The sequence below is a fragment of the Tribolium castaneum genome, chromosome 1, assembly GCF_031307605.1.
Source record: "Tribolium castaneum strain GA2 chromosome 1, icTriCast1.1, whole genome shotgun sequence".
NCBI classification, from domain to species: Eukaryota; Metazoa; Arthropoda; class Insecta; order Coleoptera; family Tenebrionidae; genus Tribolium; species Tribolium castaneum.
This window is the reverse complement of record NC_087394.1, coordinates 30,682,576-30,702,759: the sequence shown is the minus strand read 5'-3', so window position 1 is coordinate 30,702,759 and position 20,184 is coordinate 30,682,576. Positions and strand designations below refer to the sequence as shown.

Here is a 20,184-nt window from a genome sequence, read left to right as displayed (position 1 = left end):
ATTTTAATTGAAATGGCGAAAAATCTTTTAGGTTCAAATAAAACACAAGTTTGTTTATATTTTTTATTAAAACTATTCGATATCTTACAAAATACATAAAATTAATTTATAATATACATAGTATATATATTTTATGTACATGTGAAGCAACGAAAAATCAGCACGATAGAGATGACTTCAGCCACTGAAAGAAAATGCGATAGTTAAATTATTTCATCTCATTTAATTTGCGTTACCTCTGCTAGACTTAATTTGATGCTACCATTTTGTAGCGGGTCCTTCATTTTAAAAATATCTGAAACAGATCACTCAAACCCTGAAATGAGCAAAACACCGAACTTACTGAAAGCAACAGTCAAATGTAATATGGCAGAGACAAAATCCCCGAAGCGTAAAGTCCCGTCTTTCCTCATGTACCTCAAAATAAGCGTGGCCAGAACATCACTACTTAACTGAAAACCAACAGCTTGTAAAGCATCCCGAAACCTCTCAGCTTTCAAAATCCCCGTCTTCTCCTTCGTGTGATTTTTGAACGAAGTTTGCCAAAATTTTAAACTACACATCAAATCCTTGAAATCACTAAACTTCAGTCTGCCTGTCCCCGACGTCTGAAAACCAAAATCAGGCAAATTTCTTGTTATTTTCTTTACTTACATCAAACGTGAGTATGACTTGTCTGCAAACTTCAATCGAGGCACAACTTTTGATGTAATCGTTCGGCAAACAAGCGTCCAGCAACTCCTGCAGCTCGAAGGCGTTGACGGTTCTGTGTTCGTCCGCCAGTTGCAGGAACACGGCCTCGTATTGACTGAAGCTTTTGCCGTCGAGCAACGGCGGTGCTTTGACTATTGCCGATTTGAGGAGCAGAGGTACAGTGTCTAATAACTTCAGTTTTAAGGGCTTGCTTGAGTAAACCCTGAGAGTGAAGCCCGACTCTTGCCCGGGCTCGAATATGGTGGGGATGATCAGATAGCCCCCTTGCTCCAGGTAGCACCTGTAGCTGACCTGCCGGCTGTTGGTGTATTGCGAGTTGAAGAGGGACTTGTTGGCTTTGAAGAACGACTTCCCGATCGTCTCTGTGTTGCTTTTTGGTATTGAATACGCCGTAAAACCTATGACTTTGGGCTCCATTATGCTATGTTGGTTGAGCGACACCACGACCTCCTCCATCTCGCTGAGAAGGAGGTGGAGTTGGGGGTTTATGTGGAAGGTTTCCGGGTTGTTCCGGCAGCCCCCGGCTGAGACTCCCTTGAGCCAGTTGCCCTGGTATAGCCTCATCTGCCACGTGTTTTTGTTGTGCAGACTGGGCTCGTCCCTGCTGGTGTCGCTGTCCAAGTGGATGACTTCCATGTGTGTGAAGGTCTTGATGAAGTCGGGGTAGGACATCCAGAACTCGCCTTCGGAAAGCTCCGAGTGGAGCCTTTCGAGACTGTTTGGAGACACTTCGGACCATTCGGGGGAGTCTATCGACCAAGGACCCACGTATTCCGATGCCGGGCCCAGGGCGTTCCGCAGTTTCACCAACTGGACGGCTTCACCGCTGTAGGTTTCAACCCTTTCCACTAGATATACTCGATAATTGGTGCCTAGTTGTATTCCATTTGGTAGCTTTTCCACGCTCGATCGCATCTGGAAGTTGGGCGGTTGTACCGTGCAGGTGATAATTGATGTCATGTCTAAAAGTTTGTGTAAAAGTCTGGCACATGTGGTGGCATCTTGTCTAATTGGAATGCTTTCGGTGATTCCCCCGGTCAGGTCTGCCAGACCATCGAGGAGTGAACCGTACTTTAAGGCTTCGTAAGACCCGTGTAATCTGCACAGAATAATAATGTTTTAAATTCTACAAGAACAATGTTATTAGAATAGAATGCTTAATTAGGTTCCGGTTCATGGGAAAATGCTATTAGCAATACCTTGAACGGTACCAATGCTCACGAAAGGTAATGTAAGGCATAGTTTACAGTCACATGTAATTTACCGTTAAATCATGAAATAATTTTGTTTACTAAATAAAAGGTTAACACTTGTAATGCTCGGTTTCAGGATGACTGGCTTTTTGACACACCTTTTGCATGATGTATTACATACAATTATGTAGAAATTTGCAATGTTCCAGTTTGTAAACCAAGTAGGAGACATAAATAGTGTTATCAGGATGGGAGAAGTTGGATAATATTGGGCTTGCCTCCTCTAACAGGTGATTTAGAAAGTTGATACAACATTAAAGAATCCAAATATTTTGATGTCACTGAATTATGTGGCATCATTTGTTTCCATTCCCCAAATTTAGATTTGTTGCATTTTTATTAAACTCTAGTGCAGGATTTAAAAGTTTCAGAAGAGGTTTTATCGTTTTCAGCATAATTAAGGTCAGGGGTTATCGAATATAAGCAATCAAAACCACTTTGATGGCTTGGTAATGAGGTGTAAGTTTCAAAAAATCGCAAAATGATGTAGTCTTGGAAGGGCTTAGAATTAGCTGTTGATCCAATTTTGATCTTAAATTGCATTTACCGTTCGGTCCACTAACAGCAGTCTGACGTATTAATAAAAACTCAAATTCAGTTTAGCGGTTTGGCTACATTTTAATTAAACCGTTCTCGAATAAAACGGCCAACCTTCGGGTTACGTTTTTTCGATACATTGCGGTGAGCCACAAACACTTTTTCTCTATAACAAAAGATTGGTTCAAGTGCACGTTGAATAAACCTCAAGTTGACTAATTTTTGAACGTTGATAAAAACGAAACTAGAGTTGTGTGAAAAGGTAAAATAAAATTTCTGTTACGCATAAACGAGTATTAATATACAGCTAGGAGAAGCGGTTAAGATAAATGTCTATGATAAAAAGGGAAACTGTTAAGGTTGTGAGTAATATTTTTGTCTTGCTTGATGGTATCGAACGATTCGCTTATTTTCCTTCTTGCTTTCATTAGCATATGTTTTTTTTGAATGTCCACACTCACCGTTAGTTAAATATTTGCGAGAGATACGGGATTCTGTATGCATAATTTTATCGCCGATAAATATGTTGGCAGAGCGTCATTAATGCTAAAATAATGTTTATCTCTAATACATATTCCTTTTATTATTTTACTCCAATGTATTTCCCTTGTGATACAAAAAGAAAAAGAAAAATTATAAGACATATCAATCAATAAAGCCAAAGATCTCAAAGTCTGTTCACATTGTTTAACAACTTTCATTACTCCACGCTTTGTAGTTTCTTGTTCATGTTTTATTTATTTTTAATCTTCCCTTTTTTGTTTTCTTGCAAAATCGTTCAATATGAAATACTGAAGGAGAAATCTTTTTATGGTGGAAGGCTACAACAAGGTTACACGAAGGAGTTATTCAACTGGTTAAAGAGAACTTTGAACAAAAGCCAATTAGGCTTGATTTAGATATATTCCTGAGTCAAAAATAGACCGCAGGTAGGCCCACCAACAAAAAACCATTAGGATAAATTGGTTATTTCAGCTACCACTTAACTACTCACTGTTTTTTTTTTCAAATTGGTTTATTTTCAGCTTAGTGCTAATTGATATTACGTATTATAATAACACTAGATAAATAAATGCTTGTCGAATCGTAGTATTTTAAAGCGAATAGAGAAACATTTATTTTATTATTTATTTTATATTCATTTATAAATACTGATCCTGTCTATAATTTTTCGTGTGGATTCAGTCAATTACTTCGGTACTTGTCCACTAAACATTTCCAGTTATTTGTTTGTATGACTTACAACTCATTGTTTTATTAATTGTGACACAGTGGCATAATAATTATAAAAGCAAGTACTCAAATAATAAATAACGGCTTTACATCATGCGTCATTGTAATACCTGCTGCATCTTCATTTGAGATGCTCTAGTTTTCTCTTATTCAGGATTAAATACAGTTTGAAAGCCCGTTATGTATAAGCAGCACAAGCACATGTGCTGCCAGTAATTAATGTGAGATACTGGAATGTTGCTTTCATGCAAAAACTGTTAAGGACCCTCCGTACTTTATTAATGAGACAAACTGAATAAAATTAATTGTTTTTTGTCTACTAAGCATATGTTCCTTCAACTACGATAACTTTTACTTTTATTATGAATATCAACCAGTTTCACGGAAAAATTGAACCATATGTACTGAATTATGTAAGTGGAATCGATCTTATTCGTATGAGTATGAATTTATTATTAAGTTATTGTTTCCTTAATGGAGATTTATGTGGAGACGATTGTGTTAAATCAGGCCAATAATGCCGGGTTTATAGCAGCGAAATAATGTCATTCACCTTCGTTAAAACCTTAATTTACAGCAGGCAGCTGACTCTCAAATTGTTCACTTACTTGGCGTACGCTTTCTCGAGCAATCCTGGCCAGAAATAGTCCGAATTCTGCGACTGCAGGAAAGCCAGCCGCCCATGGACAGTGGGCAAACGATCATCCACCAAAACCTCAGTCCATTCGCCGCACCACCAAAGCCGAAATCGGAAAACTCCAGCGTATTGGTCTCCATTAAAAGACTGGTCTGCTGGCACGACTCGGTAGAAGAGTCCTTTATTTAAATATAAAACACCCAAACAGGAGACGAGCCATCTGTCACCTGTAAAAAGAAGAAACTGAGCTTATCTTTGCGCTGTTTATGACCGAGTAGGTGGTAAACAGGTAACTTAATGACCAGGTCTAAATTTGAAATTGAATTGAATTCGTGGTGAGATAATGGTTTTGTAGGTTTTTACTGTTATGGATTTGGATATAGAAAATGTGATTCATTGGACTTCTTTCTATTGTTCTATTTCGGATGGAAATATTTATTTGGCACAATTAGAGGTGTTAACAATGATACATAGCTAACTGTAGATGCTCAGACAGGTTCAACAACTGGAAAAACGTAGAGACACTAAAATTAATTTCTACAAGTGGATGGATACATCTTAAATCATAGTTATAAGGTGTTTAACGCAATTAGCATGCCTAATAAACATTATGACTCACTAACGTGTAAAAATTTGTTTTTCTGTTTTTCAGCGAAATTTACATTTTACAACTATCGCTATAATTTATCTCCAATTGTGTTTTCAATAAACTGTGCTTTTTGGTCTAAAGAAAAACGTATAACTAAACTAAAATATTTCGAAATATTCTATTAATATAATATAGAAATGTCCTGAATCTCGTTGACCAGAAAATGTCACAAATCAACCACTGAGTGTTTTTTGTGTTTATTTCTCAACCTTTTTGCGCTGTTGAATTTTGAAAGGACAAATATTTTCTTCCAATTAGTTGTTCCGATAATTACATCACTTTAAGCGAAAAAATAAATGCCTTTCACCAAAATTGACTCGTTATGAAGGAGGAAATACAAATAAGCTTTAAGCAGTAATCACATTATATGTTTGTTCGTTTTAATTTTTAAAGTTATAACCACCAGTTAGGACCTAAAGTAAAAAGTAACAACAGTTTGATTTAAATTTATGTGTGAGAATGTGGAATTAAAAAAAATAAAAAAATGTACTTGCATTACTCGAGATTTTGAAGAGAAGCTAACAAAAGCAATAATCCAATTTTTATCTCAGAGATGGTAATTTTTGGAAGAATGTAATGATTATTGTAGTGTTTAAAATAGAAAACAAAAACACTTTCGCGGTGTACATGTCCAAGTTCTTCCAAGCGTAATCTCAATTGAATCAAATTACATTCGTTACGTTCTATAAATTGGAAGTAAAACCAACGCCGTCACAATTATACCACAAATATAACACAGTCCGTTTTCAATTTCACATTGCTTAACCCGTCCTTACCTGTCCACGACTAAAACAGTTAAAGTGTAAAGAGTTTTCTCGTGGAAAAGTGAGCCGATTTGATCAAGATGCAGGCACCTTGTCTCATTTTATTGCAGCAACAAGACAATAATTGCCCTGAAGTGAGCAGAATACTGTTTAGTTCTAAGAAACTAGTTTAATTTCATTCCGGCGATAAGATAGATGCCCTATGTAATTACTTTTTTTCATCTCCTTGCGCATACAGAGATATAATTCTTCATTACTACTAGCTGACTTCGTCTTATTTTCAAGGAGTAGGTTACATATTATGCCCGTAATAATGCTTGATATCCATACAAGGCCATGCAATCAATATGTTCTCTCTTTGGAGTCGCACGTGCACCGAGAAGAAAATCTTCAGCAATCGGGTCATCTAATCCACTTGTCGCCAAACGGCCCACATTTTCCGAATTCTTAAAAATATCAGATGGAAATTGTGATTCAGTGACACACCGTAAATTTGCAGCTTTCACAGAAGCGTATAAACGCACCGTTTGTTTTCCACACGTACGTTTCTGTGCATATTCATCTTCAAATAAGCGTGAATAGTTTCACCAAAGGCTTATTATATTAAAAATGTGAAATTTGTTTCCCAAAGCAGCAAAAATCATCTTACTTTCACTGAAAAGGTGCGGTTACGTGTCGCTGTGTGTAAACAATTATTATTTATGAATTAGCATTCCATTACTGAAATTACCGGAAATTGTTCGTATTTGACATGACGGATGTGAGATAGCTGGGACCATAATATGTGAATAGGTTTTTCGCGGAAGGAATACTAATTTTGTCGCGTTTGACCGATTTTGACGAGGCAGGATAAAGGCAGATGAAATTACGAAACGCTGAAATCCTTATTAATATACTGAGGCAAAATGGAATTGCGCTTAATTCTCTTGAGCAATATCATTTAATTACCTCTAATTTATGACTAGAAATGTCAAAAAAGGTAGTAGGAATAATCCTAAGCATTCATTAGGCTGTTAAAGTTGTGTAATAAAATCTTGGCTAACTTCTTGATCACAGCGCTAGAATTTACTGTAACAGGAAATTTGAAACGTACCCAGAAAAAGTAACAAAATTAATTAACACCATTTCATCCAAATCCATATTTTTTGAACTCCAGTCAAATTTGTAATATAAAATCAAATGCTTATTAATGTATGTTTTTTTAACAATGGTCGTTATAACCAGGATTACGCTTTAAAAAAGTAAAAAAGGTCACAAGGTGAATCGAATAATCAGCGAAAAGATCGAGGAAAAAATCTAAATTATACCTGCCAAACAATCAATAACGATCACAAAGTCTAAAAAAAATTTTGGCACATGTTTTCTTCTGGACAGTGTGGTAGTCCAAGTTTATGAAATAAGTTTAAATTTGTTAGAAATAAGAAAAAAATGTTTTTAAGTCTCAACTTTTGCATAGACCATTATCTACAAGAATGTATCTCATAAATAATAGTCTGATAAGTAATTTGACTGTTAGGATTCAAAAATACTGTCTTACAGATCAGGGAAAAAAGGCTTTCAAATGAAATTGGAAAATACCTACACTTAAAAATCCACTATTACTTTAATAATAATAATAAGAATAATGGCACATTCTTTCAATTGATAGATAACTTATTATCAGTAAATTAAACAGTCAGCTTTGATTAAAAATGTCGTTTCTGTGTAACAATTAAATTTTTGGACACTAAAAAACCTATCTATTATTTGGAAGTTTTTTCTAAAAAATAAACGATTTACCAACAAATGCAATAAATGGGTATAGACACCGTGAAATTTAAGTATCTACTTCAAGTACGAATTAGAATTAATTAGAATTTTGTCTTAATAATTGATAAAACATCCAAAAATAGTTAAATTCTCATTTAATTAATCAAGGAATTTCGAAAATAAATAAGTTGAATACATCTGCTGCTCCCATTAACTTGAGGATTATCGTAATAAAAAACTCGAAAAACTAGAAACTACTATATCCAATTTGGAATAGTTTTGTTACATTTTTTATTCTTTGCGTTATAAAATATGTCAGAAGAATATACCCAGCAGTAAAAAAGTTAAAATTTATAGTGCCTCAGCCTGAAGCGATAAAAATGACTTTCTACACTTTCATTGGAGACTAGTCGCGTCAATGTTAATCTTTATTTATTCATATTTGATCTAATTATTAGATACTATATGTAAAACCGTCTAGATATCACAGTTATAATCAGAAAACTGGACCAATCGAAAAACCAATTTCAAAGCATTGAAACAAAGCCTTGAAGGAAATACGAAACGAAGAAGAAATGACTTTATTACCTGTATTAAAATTCCTAGTCTAACGGAACAAATGGAATAAATGAAGTGCATAATGGGTTTTGAGTAGGTTTTTATCAATTAAAACCTTAAATATGCTGATTGCTTTATTAGTTTAGAGTTTTATCAGTTTATTATAGCGTAAAGTATGTAGGTTTTCAAAGCCATAAACCTTTAAATTTAGATTGAATAGCGTCCATGATTAAAACTCGTATCCATTTTCGTGTTTTAATGTATGCCTGACAGCGTAAACAATTTATTCGTCAAAAAACCTTGATGAGGAAAGAACGTGAACATCTGTACAACAACACCTAAGGTAATCTTCTGTAATTTATAAGAGTACAATGTTAACTGTCGTAAAATTGGATTTCCGGAAGCTCACTCGAAAGAATGTGGGTGAAGGTAATAACAGTACCATTCGGATATTCCTTCAGATATCTGTTCAAATAACACACAATTGAAAAAACGAAGCAATTTATAAGCCATTATCTCACATCCCAATAATTAGCACGGCTCGAAAACAAAATAAATAATTTCGGCCTTGGCGTTTAATGAGCGGCTCTCTTTCAGCTTTTAGATAAATTTTGAACGAATAATAAACAAAGGAAACGTTATCACAATATTGCAGCCTTAGAAAACAAACAATAAATACGGCAAGCACATGTAAATTGTATTTCCTGTTCTTGAAAGTTATTATTCATGAATCGCAAATTTTTAACAGTTGTTTGATTTTTTCACGACCGCGATTTCCATATTTGGTCAATAAGTAGTGAATAAATTATCTAGGCATAAATGCAAAGCTTATTTTAATTAAACTTGAATTCCTCGTCGAAAATAATACGCTGACATGACCATAAAAGTGTAATTAACGGGCTCGTATTATAATTAGTTGCAAAACTTTCTCCGCGGAATAAACATATCTAGCAATTTAATGAAAGTTATACTGATTGCTGTTCCAAATTTTTTTGGAGGATCGTTATGGGATGTTGCAGGAAAGCAACTTTTTGCTTCAAAGAGAAAAGCGATTTGTTAAAAATTGGAAAATGAAATTTAGTTGAATTTTTTAGACAATAAACGATCAGTTTTTCTTTGTTCGTGGCTTATTTGCGTTTCGTCTAGTGTAAAGTTTGTCGATATGATTACTATCCTCACAAACCGCGCCTCATAAATAAACTAATTACTCCGCAACACAAAGACTTTCACTGGCAATAGCCAAGGTTGCGTCAGACCTTTGTAACCGCGCTTATCACCGCGACCTTGCCCTTGTCGCTTACCCATCTTCCCTGGGATGATGTCGAACTGGAGCGGCCCATCCTGGACGAATCCCGGCCTCGCGCAGAGGTCCTGAAACAAGCCAGCGTAAGTAAATCTCAAGTGGGATGTCTGAAATATGTTGCATCAAGGCTGGATAATTGTATTCATAATGTATTGTTTCTCGTTGCACCCACATGGCTACGTGGGGCATACAGAGAAGCTCGCATTCCGTTTGGCACGTGAGCGCGTTGGTAATTTGGGTGTACTTATGGAGATTTCGACGCTGGGTGAGGGCAGTAACCTCGCTTCACGCTATGAATTTTGCTAGAATTGGTGGTCAAACGGATCAGTCATTCACAAGAATCATACAATAAAAAGACCTTCTGTAGAGGCAGAGGTTTTTATGATAGTGTTAAAAGTGAACGTCCGTTCTTGCCCACGCTTGAAAACCCACGATACTTGCAGCAGATCTACGACTAAAAGCCCACAAAATATTATTGGGTTTGATGCAATTTGCAAAAATCGCGCCTGATTTATTAGCACTTGATGGTCTTGAACTTTCGCAAACTGAAATAAATCCGATTCGTACTCGTGCTTAGCGCTTTGAAATTCAAGAAGGGAATTAAGTTTGATTCTGTTTCATGCTGTGATCGCCAGGATTAAAATAAGATGAGCAAAACTCTCCAATGGTTATTATCTACTGACACTGCAAATAACTTTAAACGAGAACCAACAGGAAAAATAAAACGAATAAATTTACTTCCACCACTTTAAGTTGCGCGCTGTTAATAGCCGAGTTATAGGCCGCATTCTCTTAGAGAGCATTTAAAGTTTATTGTTATTGAAGAGATTGCCTCAGATTTACAGCTTTCAATCAGGGGCCGGCGAGAGTTCAGAATTTTTTCCTTCTTCACAAACTGTTATTTTATGAATTTTAGTTAAAAAATGTGTACTATTTAAGTGTTTTATTATTGAAAATATTCTGTTTTTTTAATTCACTTTTATTTTCGCTGATTCGTACAGAACTGATTTTTTTCCGCTAGAACAAAATAGTCTATTATTAATATTATTATGAAAATTATTTTGTGAAAGATACCTAATTATATTTTTTCTTGTTTTCTGAATTTGGAATTTAATTTTTATAAGCCAGTGTGAAGGTCCAAAGGGCACATAGGCTTATTGTATTTATAAGAAACGTCACAGGAAAAAAATTGTCATTGTCATTTTTAACAAGTTGCTTTTTTTATTAATTGATAAAAGACAACAATTATTTATAAAAAAAATATACAAAAATTAAGCAAAATCATCGAATAAAAATTAGTTTGGCCTAAAAATAACAGCATTTCTCTTTCAAAAACGTATTAAAAAACTGGAAAAAGAAAAATATGTGACTTTTGTTTTGTTTTTACTATTATAAGGTAACATTAAGAAACAAAAAGTGGACCAAAAATAGACCCATTATCTCGCCTGCTGGTAACATCTTTCCCTGGCTTTCAGAAAAGCGGCAGTTTTTCGCCCAGATTAACATTTGATCCGAAACCTTTTGTAGGAGTTCAAAAATCAAAATGTAATGCAGACAGTTACGTAACCGAATGATAATGGGCTTGTGGATGACTAAATGTTATTGGAGTGTTATGCAAATAGCGGTTTTACACTTGTTTCGACAATGTAAACGGCTATATCCCACTTGAAAAATTTGAATCGGTGGTAAATAATTAATTTTCATTGTCAGCTAAAATGGTGACAGCAACTCGAGGAATGTGTTCGATTTTTGTTTACGTTTTCATTGGCGACCTCGCCCTAGGACATATGGAAATGATATTTAACATTTTTCAAAGCAGATTTATTGTCGCGTATCACATGTTTTATTGTTTGCATTTTTTGAAATTGGCAAGAAAGGTCGTTGCGATCTAGATTCCGATAATTACTAGAAACTGCATTCTAGTATCGCTTGTTCTTATCTGGGTGAATTTACATGCGTCAAGTGATAAAATTTGTTTTATGTGTGAAGGCACCTGGGAGTAGTGGAATCGTTCTGTATTGGGAAAATCGAGAGAAAGTTGTCGCTCCGGAAAAACGATTTCAGGAATTAGCAAGCGTTGTTTTTCACCTGACCTAGTTGCCTGATTATCGTACAAGCAAAGTCTATTGAGCTATAAGCCCATCGGGTTCGAATATTTGCAAGAAATGGAAAGTATTTGGCACAGATTTGAACGCAAAAGAGCAGCAATAGTCATAATTTGTTTTATTTTTCGACCTTGTCAAGTGAAACAATTATCTGATTTAATTGATTAACATTATCATACTTTATCCAGTTTCTTTAATACCTAAGTATAAATTGTGAAGGTTTAAGAAAGTCGGTGAATATACAGGCGCAAAACTCTCTTATCCGTTAACTTCACACCAAAGCTTTTATAGTTAATTAATCGTCTTTTGAAATCTTAAATGTAGATATTTAGTAAGTTTCTGCGTTATAATAACCCGCATTGTTGGAACTGATTAACACAGCGCGCTTCTTTGGAATCCAAAGGCCGAAATGCATATAATCAGAAGCAACTACTATGGAATAAATTATGGTTATAGGGGCTTTATGTGGTAAACGCTGTCGTTACTTATTCACACGTAAAGCAAAAGCTTTCATCCTTGAAAAAATTCAAGTCGTAGAATTGCTAAAGAGATTTAATATTCAAACAAAACAAACGAAAACAGCTCGCGGAAATCTTTTTTATAACCATCAGGATGGTAAATAGACAAAGAAATAAGTGCAAATAGTCCTTAACCTAAAGAATTTCAGGTAGGTAAAAATAAGTTCTCGCCAGGCTTTTACTCCAATTTTTAGAACTATTAGCTTTAATAGAATGAGCTTTTTAACTCAATTAAGCCGTTTTTCGATCAGATTAAATTCCCGTGGTCTCGCAATCGTTACATTTTTAGTCCAAATGGACTGGTTTCATTATACACGTAAAACTTTTCGATTATTTTGGTCAGGTTTCTACAAACTAATTTACTAAAGCAAACATTCAATAAGTAAATGGGAACCTATCGAAGTGTCTATAATACGTCTAAAGATATGACTTTTTTGTAATTGGCAGGAAATAAAATCTTAATTAATATTATCAATTATAGGTATAATACTTTAATTAATTTAAAATTACTCAACTATTTTGGGGGCTTAGGGATTTAGTGTAAAATGTTTACTTAAGGAGGACAGCACAGAAAACTAGTTGCCTGATGTTTGTGATTATTATTAACTTAATTAAGAAAAAATATACTAGTTAAAAAATAACACGCGATCTTGCGAAAAACTTTCTCACGCCGTAGAGCAGTTATTGACTTTCATTTATTTTGTTGCATCAAATCTCATCTTTTTCTTCTAATGAAAGGATTTCCTGAGGCCATCATAATATTAAACCGTGATGTTTTACGCGAATAGTTGCGAGTAATATAACAAAACTCTCGAACTATTTTTTTCGAAATTATTACAAGTCATAAAATAAATATAAATACATGTATAAAGAACATAGTTTGAATTCTCAGGTGAGCACTCTGTAATCCCCTATGAATTTTAATAAAACTCCATGTTTGGAGGAAAAATAGCACAACAGTTATGTCTGCGAGATTCGCATAAAACTAATGTTTCAATTTAGAAAAATGTGAAACACAAAAGTATCAATGTCTAATTTTCTAGTTTAGCGAGATAATTAGCCAGGGTCATTTGGCGTCTACAGTTATTTGCTCAAATCACCTGTTTAATTGAAGCCATCTGGGCTGTGGTGTTTATTGCTGAAACCAGCCTATTGCAACTTACTTTGGGTCGTTTCCACGTGAACTGAAACGGAGGAGTTTGATGGTAGAAGACCGAGGCTTGCGTAGCAGGAAAATCCGGATCCTCCCAGAGCTCCCCACATTTTAGACAAGCCCTCCTGATGCGGTCGTACTCGCTCATGCCCTAAAACAGACCGAAAAGTGGGGCGTTGATTATTTGTAAACAATACTCATTGTGAGGCAATTTCCCAAAGGCGCTTTTTAATTGTTAAATTAAACGATTTTTCAGCAAAACTACTTGCTTTCACAATTTATTGTAGCGAATTAGATCTGGCAGCGGATAAAAATCGCGTTTCCTGCTTCGTTATCTTTCTTACACGTACAAGAGTTATTAGTTACGCGTTTAATGGATGAATTAATTGCTATTTGCAAATGCTCGTTCATGCAGGGCAACTCCGGGCAGGCGTTTAACTAGCTCCGGGTGAAGAAGTTAGGCCGATGACCTAGGAAGTGATTGAATGTTTACACTTTGGTGCGAAGGTAGCGATATTGGTATGTGGCTGATTTATTGTATTGATTATCTGGTGTCACGCTTGTTTACGATCATTTAGAAGCATAATTGATTCGTTAGGAAAAAGGGAACTGAAGAACCGCTTTGTTTCTCTTGGATCCTCTTCGGAATATCATGAATAGAGGCGTCATTATACGTATTGTATAACTTGTGCAGTCATTTAAAATCCCAACGGATGTGTAACCTCTGACCTGGAATGCTTCGCGCTTTCTAGCAAAATAATATTACTAGGTCTACAGCACGGATAAAGTGTGCAAACACTGTCAAATAAAATACTCGACGGTGACAATGGCGATAAAGCTGTTAATCCCAGGATTAAAACATAATTTGGCAATTTAGAACACCATGACCATTGAGGCGATATCCATGCTTGAGTTATCACTATCAGCATTGTAATTACAACCGAGACCTGGCAGTTATCACAGGAGCAGAAACAAAGTGGGAAGTTCACTCTACTGTAATAAATTTCTCGGCAAACAAATACAAATAACTTTAACTGATCCCAATGTTTTATAAATTCATGTGTTTAATTTTTAATAAAGTGATTGATTAATTGTGTACCCAACATTTTTCAATATTGTGTGAAGTCCAAAACCGGCGCAAGCAGGTCTAGGTCAAGTCCATTATTTGGAAAGAATAGCCAAGAACCGTATAGGTCAAGTCCACGCTTTTTGCCTAAATAACATTTAATTGAAAAAAGATTTCGTTATTGGAAACTGCATAAAGAAATATTTAGAACAGGCAAATTTCGCTTCTTGAAAGTGAAATATTTTATGTATTAGAGCAACTGTTGTATTTTTTGTACAAGAAGTTGAAAATGTTTATCACGAGAAAGTGGCACAATTGATTTCGTATTTCTTTTATTAAGATTCTAGGAGATAAATCTACGAATTTAAAAAATGTTGGCAACTAATGAATAAAACGTGTAGTTTTCATCACGATTCTTGAAACTGGTGTAAAGAGCATTGATCTACAAATCAATAAATGCTTTGTATCAGGTGTATTAAATTTCATTATCCGAGATTTGCATATCTAGTTTTGCGTGAAATATTTGAAACATTTTTGAATTATATATTATTAGATGAAGTAAGTTTTCTTTTAAAAAGTCACGTCTTGTGTAAGTAAATGAAACTAGTTTTAAAATCGGTTTCACAATAACCTGTTAAATCTATAAGAAAAATTTCGATATGTGGAATGCTGGTCGCGAATTGGTTTACAAAAGCAAACAGTTATGCTGTAACAACAACGGGAGTACAATTAAAGCGAAAGCGACTAATTACGGTTAATATAATGCAGACATGATTGCATTAAAACTATAACAATGAAGTCAGAAAAGTAATAATAAACTGTTTTAGTTATTTTTACATGGTTTATTAATTACTGTTTCGTAACCGACAGGTAGAGTACGAATTGAAGTCTTTTTATAATTTAGTATAATTGGTGAAAAAATCTATTATAATCATTGTGAAATATCCATATTCACCTTGTTCTGCTTCATGAACATATTTGAAAAGGATTAGTTCTGTTTGCGTTTTACACTAAATAAATATTGTCACGTTTGGAGCTATTTCTTTTTTGCATCGTAGTACCTACTTTGTAATGTCAAGATTAATCTTTTAGAAATTCTGAGCATATGCTGTTTGTTCCTAAATATTATTTTATTTTAGTAGGTTTACGTTTTATTTGCGATTTACGACCAGGAATATTTGTATATACTAAAAAACGAACATGAATACCCAGAAAAAGGCAAGTAAATATACTGAAGATAAAAATAAAAATATAAAAAAAGTTGTGTACCTACATGAAAATTAAATTAAAACTTTAATTTATAAACTTTGTAAATTTTACAGAGGCTTCGAATACACATATTTTTTCATTTTAAAGAAAAAATTAATGCATTATAAATTAAGGAACCTAAAATGTGTGGATATTAAGTAGAAAAATAGGCAATTAATGTTTCAAAGAAGATATTAACAATCTTTTCCTAAATTTTAAGATAAGTACAAATGCTTTGTGTTTTAAAAAGAAAATTAAAGCATCTTGTAAATAATGCGTTTTATAGTTTTGATGAGTATGTTCGTCACTTGACATCTCATCATCAGGTATAGGTTCCGCTTTGACGAGTGTAAACATACTTATATGTAATAACACAATAAAGATATTATTATTATTATTATTATTATTATTAAATTAAAACAAGAGCGAATATGATAGAGATTTAAAAAAAGATTGATAAAATTATAAATTATAGGGTTGGACTAGGAAATGAACGTTATATTTTAGCGTTAGTTGGGTTTGTTTTCTAACATTTTTTATATTCTCATTGGTTGGGTTTAATTTAACATTTTGTTATAATTGATGTATTTTTTCTTCCGACTTTCCACTTTCCCATGTAGGTATTACAATTAGAACTTATTTCTGTGGTGTTCTTTTTTAATTATTCTTTCCTTTTCGTTTTATACACATCTACTATTGCTATTATCACTATTATACATATATATTTACTTTCTACATTGTACTCGTAGCACACGAACAATCATTCAATTTTATTGTTCTTTCATCACTATTCCAGGAAATATTTACTGTTACGGTAATTCACAATATTTATTGTTATAATTCTCTTAGTAAAAAAGAAATATTTTTAATGACATAATAGAAGGTTTATAAATGTAGGAATTTCATATTTATAATTATTTAACAGAAATGAATTATAATTTTTTAACTGTAGACAACGATTTTTATGTTTATTTTTTTTAGAGCGCGTTACACCACAAAATTTCATAATAATGTTTTATTTATTAATAACAAAAATATTAAAATACACAGGCGAAGATCTGAGTAGAATGTATCGTACGTTAAATTAACTCATGATTTAACTAACCAAAGTGTTTTTTTTTTGGCAAAATGAAGAATGTAGAGAAAAAAATAGTCACGTCTCCACATTATTTTGCTATGTTTGAAATGAACTAAAATTGCCTGGGATTGAAAAATAGTGAAAAATATTATCTGATTTAATTATATTAAGTGTAGAGTTTTTATTCTTTCTCGTAGGCAGAGGTAGGTATGTCATAACATAACACTTGTAAGCTGCACCAATGCAACGACTGTTACGTGTCCTTTCTTTGTGACAACTGGGACCAAATGTTAACTTTCTTATCTTGGTGATTTATAGCTGCTTAAATAATACAAATCCTCCCAGGCCACATTATCGCCACAAAGAGTCCTCAAACAACGCAAAACCTCATTAAAATTCGTCCATTTTCGCAATTTCCATGCCGTTCCAGCCTCATTCTCAAAACGTGCACGTATCGTGACATTTAACTGTTTATGCCCTCGATCGCATTGCGATTTCTTCACGCGGAAGTCCATCGAATTTCGAGCCGACTCTCCATGGGGCACATACTGATGCTCCGTGACTTAATTTGGGCCGGTCAGAGACCACTGGCCTAAGCTCCAAGACTGTTTCAACGACCCTTGCTAAAGCCTCTCTTCAAACGGCAATTTGGCCAAAAATTAGGTTTGTTGGAATAAAAGGTCCAGCCGAGGCTGGGGACAAATGCGCTTCTTGCGTCTGAAAGGCGCTCGTTAGGCCCATATTTGAGCCATGGCTGGATATGGGCATCCATTATTAAACCGGCACCACCGAAAAAATGAAGCGGTTTCGAGAATCCGCGTTTGGTTAAAAATGAACAGGTTTGAACTTTCTTCAATTGCGTGGTTAATTGATTAATTAATAATTGAGACGTGCGAATAAGTCAGGGCTGACTCCAGTTGACAAGTAAATGATTATCGGAATTAGTGTCAAGAATAAAAAGCAAGCGATGTTGACAACAATCATTACCGATGATATCTGCCCGTATGCTAATAACTGTTCGTGAGCCCACTTGTTGGACATTGGGGCATGAATTATTGGAAAGTTCACTATTTACAATTTATTCCTGACATTGGACTTTCTAATTAATCATAAGCCAAGCCGTTGCATCGGTACACACTAGAATTTTTCGTTGCTTGTTCTTGAAGTGGATCCAATTCATCTTTTATAAACTTTCTCATTACTCATTAATATTGATAGCTTTTCTTTACCACACTTTGGACTTTTTGCTACGATTTGATCGCAACATGTACGAGCAAATGATAAATTACACGTACTTATTTCTGCCATTCTTATGGCATATTTATCATCAGAGTTTTATATTAACCTGATTTTTATGTTTGCACTTTCTTTTTCCTTCATCGTACGCGTAAATGATTCTTGTTCAGTTTTGGTGAATTATGAAATGAGCATAACACAAAAAATACGCCTTTGTCATAGCCTGTTGTAATTGCTAAATTGTCCAAAATCATTACACGGAGCAGTGAATTTGCTTTTTTAACTAATAAACGGTCAAAAGTTTAACGGTCTGAACTGTAATTCAAGGTGGATTGGCCAATTTGACCAAAATAAATAACAATTATGTGTGGATTTTTTTTCAAATTTTGAAATTTGTTTTATGTTGTATGTAACAAGTCCATTCAAATTACCGGTTGCTTCAATAAGCTAACAAATGATTATTAAATAAGAGAAACTATCAATTTTATCTTAAATCAAGAACCTAATTATTAGTTGGAATTACTTAATTGTTGCAATAAAATCAGTGGTTGCATGCAGCAAAGTGAAGTGCCAATTATTGTGGTAAAAAAAAGTCTTCGCGTTGACATTCTCTCTTTATTTTTGATATATAATTATACAAAGTGCAATTTTTTAGTTTTTCGCCCCAATATTAAGGGTAGTTGTTTTTTATTTCACAAAAAAAAATAGTAAACTGTCTATTGTTTCATGAATTAAAAGTAGGTGAAATTATCAGGTGCACGCTGATGTTATTTGGATAGATATCAACAACTGTTGTTATATCAAATTGGGAAAAAAACTTACAACATTTTACCAATAAAATTGGTGTTAAAATTTACTTAATTATTTCTGATACAAAATTTATTAGACTTTTGATTAATTAAAAAAAATAAACTCATTTAAATAGGAACTATTTATTTATAATAATTATTTTAGCAAATAAAAATTTTAAATCCTCTACAACTTTACAGCTATGAATACATAATTACGTATGCAGATACATACCTTCTACGGTAGCAATTGTAACCAAAGGTTTATTACAAACTTTATAACTATTTTTAAATGTCTATAAGGTGTGCATGTGTTCCGTCAAGGAAAATTATGACTAATAATTGTTTATTTTCAAATTAGTTTAATATTTTAATGGTTTGAATAGTATGTATAATACTTAGAAATTTTTATGATTTTGACCAAGTCAATGAATTTTTTATTATTAGGTAATGTAACAATGCAATAAGGCATTTGAAGATAATGTAAGTATTCCCGCGTGCGATCCTTGGATAATTACTTGTAATAGGCATTAGGCTTGGATGGACAATCAGGTTGTGCTGAAATTATTAGTTTTCCATTGAAATGAGAAAAAAAATGACAATGTGGTTCATCTAAAATTCTGATCAGAATTGATCGTCCGTGTTAATTGAACAGATCGTGTACTAAATCTTAATTAAACTTATCATCGCATTGCTCATTAATGACTCAGTTAAGTAGCCAACGTTTAATTTTTCGCAGAATGAACAGATGTTAAATTGCGGACTTTTTACTCACTTCAGTTTTCCGCGCACAATCTTTGAAAAATCCAAAAGCCACAATCACATTATAAACAGGTCACAGCACCAACAATCAACTAAAACTCAAATTGATCAACTGCGTAAAATAAGGTTTCATTCAGATTATTTTATGAAAAGTTGGAGCACGTGTACCGTTCGAATCGTATAAAACGTAACAAATTCATCCGCGCCACTTTGTAGCTCTTCAGCAACTGCTCGGAGTACCTCGACCAAGAATTACATCGTACAGGTCTGACCCCGTTCATTCTTGCCGCTAGCGCTTTTAGATATCAGGCGAAATTCTTCAACTTACGTATCAACTTTCTTTTATCATTTAACCATTAATATGCAACTTTGAAATTGTTACAGTTTCCGTCAAGGTGGAGGGGCCAGACCTCAAATTAAGAAACAAGCAACTGTTAAATAACAGTTCGTAACCGGACCCCAAATCAGTTTACTTACAAGAAATTAATTTTTTCAGAAATATGATTCTTGCTCTCTTGAGAATTTATACATTTTTCAATATTCCTAATAAAAGTTAACTGTATTTTTGCTATTTTTTGTGTCTTTTCTTCTTTTAACATTAGGTTTCCGCTACCAATGAATGGAATCAATTTTTCCAGTTGGATAGATTTAAAAAAAGCACCAGCCACACAAAAATGATGTGTATCAAGTCTAAAATAATGTTATTTTAATTGTGTTATAATTATAAATATTTAGATTTAATTTTTTTTGAAGCGATGCTTGCTTCCGTTTCATTGGGCTGAAATCACTGAAATCCTGAAATGTTCGGCTACAACACACACAACGCTATTGTA

General features: G+C 33.9%; 1 protein-coding gene and 1 long non-coding RNA gene across 5 annotated transcripts; one reads left to right on the top strand and one right to left on the bottom strand.

Annotated features, from left to right (window-relative positions):
- Positions 1 to 49: 49 nt before the first annotated feature.
- Positions 50 to 19,687, bottom strand: CalpC (Calpain C). Of its 2 annotated transcripts, XM_008192712.3 has the most exons (8): positions 19,365 to 19,687; positions 13,184 to 13,324; positions 9,396 to 9,465; positions 4,346 to 4,601; positions 655 to 1,813; positions 344 to 608; positions 237 to 295; positions 50 to 184 (listed from the first exon to the last, which is right to left on the bottom strand). In XM_008192712.3, the coding sequence occupies exons 2-8, from the start codon at positions 13,319 to 13,321 to the stop codon at positions 158 to 160; spliced, it is 1,974 nt and encodes a 657-aa protein (XP_008190934.1). In that variant the 5' UTR covers positions 13,322 to 13,324; positions 19,365 to 19,687; the 3' UTR covers positions 50 to 157. The 2 variants fall into 2 exon arrangements, with proteins under 2 accessions (XP_008190934.1, XP_064212549.1); XM_064356479.1 differs by lacking the exons at positions 9,396 to 9,465; positions 13,184 to 13,324; positions 19,365 to 19,687 and adding an exon at positions 6,000 to 6,435.
- Positions 1,409 to 5,006, top strand: LOC107397495 (uncharacterized). 3 transcript variants are annotated; one of them, XR_010333935.1, is made up of 4 exons: positions 1,409 to 1,542; positions 2,044 to 2,197; positions 4,315 to 4,679; positions 4,730 to 5,006. It is a non-coding gene; the product is annotated as an uncharacterized LOC107397495 (long non-coding RNA). The 3 variants fall into 3 exon arrangements; XR_001574574.2 differs by having other exon boundaries at positions 2,044 to 2,766; positions 4,318 to 4,679; XR_010333934.1 differs by having other exon boundaries at positions 2,044 to 2,766.
- Positions 19,688 to 20,184: the final 497 nt, after the last annotated feature.